General features: G+C 33.5%; 2 protein-coding genes across 2 annotated transcripts; both read left to right on the top strand.

The window, feature by feature from the left end:
• Window positions 1-554: 554 nt before the first annotated feature.
• LOC112523716 (ricin B-like lectin R40G3) lies at window positions 555-2,625 on the top strand. Its single transcript, XM_025133401.1, has 4 exons — window positions 555-1,027; window positions 1,106-1,228; window positions 1,718-1,946; window positions 2,427-2,625. Coding segments are annotated over exons 1-4 (777 nt in total). The 5' UTR covers window positions 555-604; the 3' UTR covers window positions 2,429-2,625.
• Window positions 2,626-4,263: 1,638 nt separating this feature from the next.
• LOC112519336 (thioredoxin-like 1-1, chloroplastic) lies at window positions 4,264-6,058 on the top strand. Its single transcript, XM_025127397.1, has 4 exons — window positions 4,264-4,567; window positions 4,639-4,815; window positions 5,200-5,364; window positions 5,549-6,058. The coding sequence occupies exons 1-4, from the start codon at window positions 4,376-4,378 to the stop codon at window positions 5,834-5,836; spliced, it is 822 nt and encodes a 273-aa protein (XP_024983165.1). The 5' UTR covers window positions 4,264-4,375; the 3' UTR covers window positions 5,837-6,058.
• Window positions 6,059-10,046: the final 3,988 nt, after the last annotated feature.

Genomic DNA, 10,046 nt, shown 5'->3' on the forward strand with positions numbered 1-10,046 from the left:
ATTATCCTAATTATATTTTAGATTTTTTATATTTAAAATGAGATGTTATATTGTATTTGATTGTGTTTATCTGCAGTTAGTTACACGAATTCAGATATGGGATGAAATCGAATAGGGATGAACGAGTTTAAGAGTTTTAGTCAAATGCTTAATAAGATAATATAGATAATATAACATTTTATAAAGATAATAATTAAGTATTATGTTAGAACTCAATGTTTATCCTAATTATATTTTGGATTTTTTATATTTAAAGTAAGATGTTTATCATGTATTTGATTATGTTTATCTGTAGTTACTTATACGAATTCAAATATGAAGCTTTAATATGTTGTATTTACGCACAATCTACTTGCAACCTTGAGTTTTAAGTAATATGTATTAATAAACAGTAATTTATGCATAAAAATTGATTTTTAAAAGTTTTTATCAAATAATTTATAATATAATACACATATATGTTTCGTGTTATATTTTTGCTTCCTCGTTAAGAATAGAATCGTGATTGACAACATATTCCAGAAACTACCAACATTCAGAGTAGGGTCCAATTTTTAAGTAACCACGCCCGTTTGGATTTTCCGACGAACTTTGATTTCATGAAATGGACCCATACGGTCACAACCACACCACCCACCGCCGCCGTGAAGAACCACCTTACCCACCTCCACCCTACGTCGGTGGTGGACCACCACTTCATCACCCCCCTCCGCCTCCTCATGTCGACCACCGCCACCACCACATCGTCCACCATCACCATGAAGAACCACCTTACCCCCCTCCCCCCCACGTTGAGGTCTACCCTCCTCCACCACATCATCCGTACACCGCAGACTATTACCGCCCACCACCACCACCGCAACCGCAACCTATCCACCACCATACTAATCACCATAAAATACCCGAAAGATATACCGATAATAAACCCACAGTTAGGGTTTATAGCAAGGCGAAAAGCGATTACTCCTTGACGATCCGTGAGGGAAAAGTGATTCTTGCCCCCTCTAACCCCTCCGATCCTCATCAGGTACCTTTGATTCATTCGTTTTTCATTTCTTGAGCCAATCAATCAATTGTGTTGACTAATTGTTTGACTTTGAAACAGCATTGGATCAAAGATGAGAAATACAGCACAAGGGTGAAGGATGAAGAGGGTTTTCCCTCTTTTGCCTTGGTCAACAAAGCCACTGGACAAGCCATCAAACACTCCATTGGTGCAACTTATCCAGTATGCCATTCTATTACCATTTGATCATTTGAATTGCTTGCCTTCCCCTTTGTTTTCTTAGATTTTTGCTATTCTTCACAATATGTGTAATGGTTATACCAATCTATATGTATATGTGTATGTATATAAATATATACATTCATCAGAAACATGGAGATTTATTCATAGGTATGTGTTATTCATGATGAATAACACTTCCAAATCCATCATATTCATTCTGAATATGTTATTCACAATGAACATTCATCCTGAAAAGGGACCGCGGTTTTCGGGTTCTTAATCGATTTTGGGTTCATAACGGAACTTTCCTCTATATATGTGTGTATAAGATCAGTCTTGTAGTTGGTACCCGAAATATGTAGAATAAGACATGCTTAAGCCTAGGCCTTAATTAGGTCGCCTGCTAATCTGTTTGCCCCTGACAACTGAAAGCATATGCTTGATTGTGAAGTAATTGAAACCGCAAATTGGTTATAAATTGTTCCTCAGGTTCATCTGACAGAATACAACCCTAATAAACTCGATGAGTCGGTTCTTTGGACCGAAAGCAAGGACTTGGGCGATGGTTATAGGGCAGTAAGGATGGTGAACAACATTCGGCTTAACGTAGATGCATTTAATGGTGACAAGAACCATGGTGGCGTGCACGATGGCACGAAGATTGTCTTGTGGGAGTGGAAGAAAGGTGATAATCAAAGGTGGAACATGGTCCCTTACTGTAAGTTTCTCCACACAAACTTAGCATTTAGTGTCCTCATTTCTGCTTTAGTTAGTTTGTCTTGAAATAAGTGTCTACTTAACCACAAGTGTTGTGGCGTAGTGGTTGAGGTCGAGGTCGTGGGGAGGTGGTGGAATATCCCATCTGTCCATGGTTCAATTCCATTAGTACATAACAATTGTGGCAATTGAAGGTTTTAGGGTTTTAATTTTAATATGGGTGGTTTAGTAAGTATTGTCCCATCTACCAAAGGGTTATTGGCCTATTACCGAGAGAGCTCAACCTTCCCGTAGGTCAAGGGTTCAAACCTCATCAAAGGTGAGGATTGCGCGTAAGTATTTGCCGTTTTTAAAATTTATGATTTTTGTCCCGAAAGAAAAATGTTAGAAAGTTTTCATGGGGCATCTTTTAGGATGAATTGTGAATGTTTTGGCTTAGGAACAGTAGAAGTAATCATCTGTGGAATATGGTATTTTGCAGGATGTTGCATCTGTGTGGAATTTATGTATCTATGCGGAATATAATCTGGTGGGAGGTGTATCGATGTGTTTGAAATAAATCAAGTGTTGAACCGTTGAAGACTCGATAATTGAGTTGCTATGTACTTAATTATATTTCAGTTGGTTTTAGAAGGGTACTCGTGCAATGTATCGAGATATATTTTCAAGATTACAAATAAATTATGCATAAGTACAATTTATTAAAGCTTCATATTTGAATTCGTGTAACTAACTGTGGATAAATATAACCAAATAGAGCATAAATATGTCATTTTAAAAATATAGAAAATCTAAAATATAATTAGGATAATTATCGAGTCCTAACAAAATAATTAGTTATTATATTTATAAAAAAATTATACTATTAAACAAAATATAAATTACTTCATCATTGAGCCTAAATTAAATTGTAATAAAAAAATTGAATTACAAAAAAATAAAAATTTTAAATAGATAATTTGATATTAACATCGATATATTTTTGTTAAATTTTTATGATATTTTTAAATTTATATTTTATTTAAAAATAAAAATATCATCGTTTTTTTCAAAATTACGTAAGACCATATTATAACATCGACTGAGATAAATAATAAAATAAAATATTAAAATCAAAATATATTTTGTTGCATAACATAAGTATCCTTTTAGTGTAAATGAATATAGACAAAATTGAAAAATTTATAATAATGGATTTTTGTCTATCTTTAAAAGTAAATCCCGTAATTCTCGTGTGGTGAGAATAGTAACAAGTTCCTTTAATCCAGAATACCCGTCGACACATTAGCACGTTATTTACGAATTATGGCAAAGGCTAAGTGTGTAATTTTCCTCCGTTTAATGGTTTCATGACACGAGTATATCCCAAAAGAGATCACCATGGGCAATTATGTAAATACAATATTTCCAACTTCTATATTGTGGAACCACGTGTGTGACATCTCTCCCTAGAATTAGAAATTGAATTTTACATTCTGCTCCCTATACTTTGCGGCTGTTGCTTTTCTTGTGTGATATTTTTAAATTCTTGCAACTTGCCCCCTTGGATAAGCCATTTGATTTTCAATTCTTGGAAGATATGGATCAAACCTTCTTTTCTTGCCCACTCTCGTCACATGAAACATAGGGAATGAGTTATCAAAATAAATCAAAAAGATTCTATAAATTTCATGTATTTTTAAAGATGGAGATATAAATAGACTTTTCTTTACCTAATAGACATATAATATCTAAGTCTGTTTTCTAAAAACCTTTAACTTATGAAACAAAAATCTTTAAAAAGGTGGTGTCTGATTGGATTAAGCTTAAGCTCCAAAGCTCAAGAGTACTTGCGGGTCTTATGTTCAAATCCAAGAAGAAATAAAAATCCTCTTGTGGTCACAGAGATTCAAATGCGGTGGCTCTAGGATATTTACAAAGCAGGTAGTCGTCCTGGAATTAGTCGGTTCGCATAGTGGGTTGGATATCCAGACTAATAAAAAAAATCTTTAAAAGGGTATAGCCTGTAACATGTGCTTGAATTCTAATAAAACAAGATAAATATCATAATATAAGTGTGTGACTCAAAAATCATCTTAATTGAGAATACAATCATCACTTTTATCTGCTTTGCGAATAAGGAATAGAGTCGAGGGACTTTGAGAAGCTAATCTTGAAAAGTACGAGGGTCAAAAAAGAAAATTATAACCTCAAATTGCGTGGCGTGAGGTAGTGCCGTCGGATCATGTCGACATGCCACCGGAGAAAAAGCAAGATTCTACGAAAAGTTTTAAGTTAATTCAAAAAAGCAACGTCCCCACAAATATTTCTTCAATCCCAAATTTCGAATTCCCAAAAGCTTCTTATTCTTACACGTATCGTATCATAAACATTGACTCCCAAAAACCCCCTTTATCTGAATCTTCAACAAGTTTTGATTTTGGGGGTAAAATGGCTGAGATTATAGGGAAGATTAGTAGCAACTATAGGTTTTCAGCCTCCAATCATGATTACTCACGTGAAAATTTGAAAAAACTTTCGCCGGTGATGATTAAGATGCCGGCGTTTTCAAGTCTGAGAGCATCTTTGACCGTCCGATCATCAGCCGGCGGTGAAATTTTCGACCCAAGAGTGAATGTTAAGGTCTGTGTTGTTGATTAAATCTATTTTTTGTTGAATTTATTTTGTGATTTTGATTGTTGAAATATATACAGATGAGTAATGGGATTGGGAAATCTGTGAAATGGTGGGAGAAAGGGATTAAACCGAATATGAAGGAGGTGACGGATGCAGAGGAGCTTGTGGAGTCTCTTTTGAACGCCGGCGATAAGTTGGTGGTCGTCGGTTTCTTTTCTCCTGGTTGTGGAGGCTGCAAAGCTCTTCATCCCAAGGTCTAAATTCTGATCGTTTCTTCTACGGGTGTTTGAGATTGCTTATGAAAATCACTTATTGATTTATTTCTGTGCGACATCGGTAATAAGCACTTTTGAGTGTTTGGATAAATACTTACCCGGTAAGCGCGGATCAGGTAACTTTTCTCACCTGATGCACATGGCAAGGGCTGAAAATCTTAACCGGTAAGTGATGGTGAGGATTATTACCCTGGTAAACATTTATCGGGTAAATTGTTGCATACAATACCGTTTAATATACTACAATCTTATCTGGTAAAATAGATTATAGTGTTAGACTCCTACCGGTAAGTGTTTACCGGGTAAGTATTTGGGTAAACGGCCCTAAGAGATATTTGTGATGTTGGTTTTTGGTGATTGTAGTTATGTCAATTGGCCGAGATGAACCCGGATGTACAGTTTTTACTTGTGAACCACGAGGATCATAAATCCATGTGTTATAGCCTCAACGTTCACGTCCTTCCGTTCTTTCGTTTCTACAGAGGAGCCCATGGTCGTCTTTGTAGCTTTAGTTGTACCAATGCCACGGTTCGTATTCTTACCTCTTTTTCATTTCGTTTTCTATTCGTAAACGTAACCAAACCAAACGACCCAGTAAATCCCGTGTAAAATGGGTCCTTTTCTCTAAGGGGTAAAGAGGTTGTTTCTGTTTGTTTATTACTGTAAATGCTAAAAGACACTAGTCTAAGGACAAAATAACATGATGATGCAGATCAAGAAATTCAAAGATGCTTTAGCCAAACACACGCCCGACCGTTGTAGCTTAGGCCCTCCGAAAGGGCTTGAAGAGAAAGAACTCTTGGCACTTGCTTCTAATAGGGACCTTTCTTTCACTTACTCTCCAAACCCAAACCCTAACCCTAACCAACCACAAGAGATGACGCCGGCACCTGTACCTGTACCTGTGGCACGCTCACGGTCTGTATCCGAACCGAGTCTCCCTCTTCCTCGTCCACTTAAGCCGGCATCCGAAGATAAAGATAGAAGCTTGGTTTCGTAGAGCCGGATTTCGACATGTTTGTTTGTGATATGTGAATAGGATGAAGCAAAAAGGATGTGGTTAGTGTGGTTGCCTTTCTACCTTGGTTTTTAGTTTGGTAGAAGGTGAAGTGGTGACCATTTATATTGGTGTGTGTAATATGTATGTATGGCTATGAAATGCCCCTTATGGTTTGGTTTGGTAGAAAAAAGCACGAGTTTGAATATATGATAGTTTTCAATCTTACCCTGTGAGAGTTTACCATTTAAGTGTGTGTGTAAACGGTCCCTAAACCTTGGTTACAATTTCTTTTGTTCTTGGTAATATAACTGATGATGAAATCTCTAAAATAAAGAATATGTTGGAGTTGAATGTAACTTAGTTTAGAGATTTTAACTTTTGGTTTTCTATTTTAGAGAATCTGTAGGAGATGTTTTATGACCATGTTTGGTAAACTATGTAATTGACTAGCTATTGACTGATAAGCTAGTTAATAGTTGATAAGTTGGCTAATGAATTGGTTCCATTTAGGGGCGGCAAAAAATGACCCAACCTGAAGCCAACCCAAAATTAGCAGGTTGGGTTGAGATTTTCAATCCATTTAAATAAATGGGTCAACCCGTCTAACTTATTTAAATAAATGGGTTGGTTTGGGTTGAATTTTTCGACCCGTTTTCAACTCATTTAAAATATTATATAATTTTTTTTATTCTTAATATTATATCTAATATACTAATTTTTAATTTTGTTTTATTTTTAATTAAAAATCCATACTGTCGTGAGATGAAACCCTAAATTCCAATCGCCTCCATTACTCTTAATCATCATGAAACCCTAAGAAAACCTTTTAGTCTATTACTCCATTATCGTCTTCAAAGTCCAATTCAACTTATTATGTATAATATATTTGTTGTGGTTGTGTTTTATTCAAACTTTGAACAATTTGTTTGTATATGTGGGTGTGTTTTATTCAAAAAAAATTAAATAGTCTAGTCCTTTTTTTATTTAAGATTTTAAAATTAAATGGGTCAACCCAAGTTCAACTCATTTATTTAACAGGTTGGTTATGAAAATAGTAAACAGGTCAACCCGTTGTCAACCCATTTATGTAACAAGTTGGGTTGGGTTGAAAAATCTCAACCCATTTAATTAAATGGGTTGGGTTGAGATTTTTAACATGTTTAATAAATGGGTTGAACCCGAACCCAATTCAACCTGACCCATTGCCATCCCTACTTCCATTAGCATAAATTAGCTAAGAAGCTAAATACCAAATGTAAAATAACCTAAAAAGACATAATGCCAAAATTACTTAGTTCTTATATTATATACTATATTAAAATAAACCATTAATTAAATATATATATATTTTCATAAAATATAGGGTAAATTACAAATTTCGTCCATGTGGTTATATCAAAACTAGGGATTTGTCCCTAAACAAAACAATTACATGTATTCACTTTGTTACTAATTGGGTCCCTAACTCTATTTATCTTAACTCCGTTAAGTCAGGGGCAATATGGTCTTTTTCATTTTGAACTTTTATCTTTTTTCTCTCATTTCTTAATAAAAAAGATTATATTACTAATATAATATATTGTGGTCGTGTAATCTTCATCTTCAACCGCCCTCGTCTTCTTCATCCTCCAAACAACCCCATTTCAGAACAGGGTTGGGTTCCAATAAGAATGAAGAATGAATTTCCACCCTTGGATCAATCATAATTGAAGATCAACACTAATGTGATGTACCAGATCAATTGCTGTGATGAATGCAATTGATGGGTAAGATTAAAAGTGATCAAAGAGTCTGAATCTCTTCTTAAGCTTTTAAGCTTAACTCCTATTCTCATAAGATCCTACGAATATGGGTCTTTCCTTTCAACACAAGAGTTGAAAGAGAAGCGAACAAGATACAGTTGTCAATAAAGATGAATGGCCATGAACCCATCATTAAACCATCACCATTTGCAAGACATTAATACAAACACCGAAACTTCTCAACCCCAAACTCAACGGATTCCTTTTTTTGGATTCTTTTTGTGTATACTGCGTTGTGTATTTTGTTTCTATTTTATAAATCTCAGCTCCAAACTCGAAACTTCTTCAATTGTCTTTATTCCGACAGCCACATTTTTCTTTCTTTTTAGATAAATTGAGGGATGTCGCAAATTATTCCAATACAATGGTATTCACATCGGACCTGTAACTATGGGACTATGGGATGTGAAGTTTGGGGAAACGATTTGAAGGTGGTTTGCACTTGATGCCTTTGCCATAGGAACGGCTGAGATCACCTTTGTTGCTTGCGTTTCCTATCGGTGGTAGCACATCTTCAAAGATTTGAAGGTCAGATCGGTCACTCAAGATTTTTGATCTCTACCCGAACCCGATAAAGAAAATGAGATAGCTTCTTATGGACTCGTTGAGAATGATTCTGGTCTAGTCCGTGCCTATTAGAAGTGGTTGCAAAGTCTGGATCAACATCGGGACACCGGTGAAAGCATCCATGAGTTCTTTATAGAATTTTTTTTTTAAAGAAAACAATAAAAAGACCAAAAGACCCTTGATTTATCGGAGCTAAGATTAGCAACGTTAAAGCAAACAACCCAATTCATAAGAGAAAGAAATTATAGTAACAATGCATGTAATTGTTTCGGTTAGGGTACCCAATCCAAATATTGATATAATCACATGTACGAAATTTGTATTTACTCTAAAATATAATTTTATCTTCATGTAACTTGCATATATTTTTAAAATTTATTGTATTTGGTCCCCCCCCCCCCCAACTAAATCCATTAAATTATACTAGAAACGTACTCGTGCAATGCAACGAAATACATCTCGATTTTAATGTTCTATTTTATTCTTTGTCTCTGTTGATGTTATAATACAATTTTATGCGTTTTTAAGAAAGCAATAATGATTTTATTTTTTAATAAAACATAAATGTTAACATATCATAAAATTTTGAAAAAAAATATTAATGTTAATATCAAATCAATTATTTAAAAGTTTTCATTTTTTAATATAATTTATTTATTTATATTATAATTTAGTTTAAGTTTAATAATGAAATAATTTATTTTTGGTTTAATAATATAACATTTCATAAAGATAATAATTAAGTATTCTGTTATAACTCAATGATTATCCTAATTATATTTTAGATTTTTTATATTTAAAATGAGATGTTTATCCTGTATTTGGTTATGTTTATCTGCAGTTAATTACACGAATTCAGATATGAAGTTTTAATAAGTTGTACTTACGCATAATCTACTTGTAATCTTGAGTTTTAAGTAACATGCATTAATAAATAATACTTTATACATAAAAATGGCTTTTAAGAATTTTTGTCAAATATTTTATAATATAGTATAGATAAAAATAACAAATCAAAAATGGATGATGATAATAATAATAATTAAAATGATTAAAAATAAATAAAAATAATTATAATAAATAAACAACATTTAATTAAATAATATAACTAAAAATAGTTAATTAGCAAATATTTATAAAAATTAATAAACAAAATATGATTGATTATAATTAATAGTTATAAATTAATAACTAAATAATAATTAAATAGAAAACTTAACTTGATCATACTAGGTAAAACGTTAAGAATATGATTAGAAAACGTGGTACCTTATCAACTACAAAATCATCCAAAAGAAACTTTACAATAAATATATAAAAATAGGTTAATCTAAATACTTGGTATATTCAACATTAAACAAAATCTATTAAAAATATTTATAAAAAAAACATTTTTGCTTGAAACACAAATTTTTTATAATGTTAAACGCTTACTCGGTAAGTACTTACCTATAACAGACATCACTCTAATCGGTAAGTGCTTACTTTAACATTCTCAGTTATCAAAACGAATTGTTGGTAAGCGTTTTAAACCCGATAAACTTTTCATATATCTTAAAAAGAGCACAAATTAAAGCTTATAATCTTCTTCCGATCAAGATATGACGATAAAACGTTGCACCATAACCTATGCCCGCCCCTATCGTTGAGCATCAACTATTTGATCCCACAAAATGAGGTGTTCTTATCGGTCACATTGCATAGCAGCCGTGTGCATGGAGCACGGTCTTAATTTGCACACTTCAATTTATTATCTTGGCTCGTTTTCCATCATCAAGGTCCAACACCTTATGGTTCAGCTGTGTATGATCAATTGGAACCAATTCGGACCTTTATAAAAC

The sequence above is a fragment of the Cynara cardunculus genome (assembly GCF_001531365.2).
Source record: "Cynara cardunculus var. scolymus isolate 2C chromosome LG 1, CcrdV1, whole genome shotgun sequence".
NCBI lineage: Eukaryota > Viridiplantae > Streptophyta > Magnoliopsida > Asterales > Asteraceae > Cynara > Cynara cardunculus.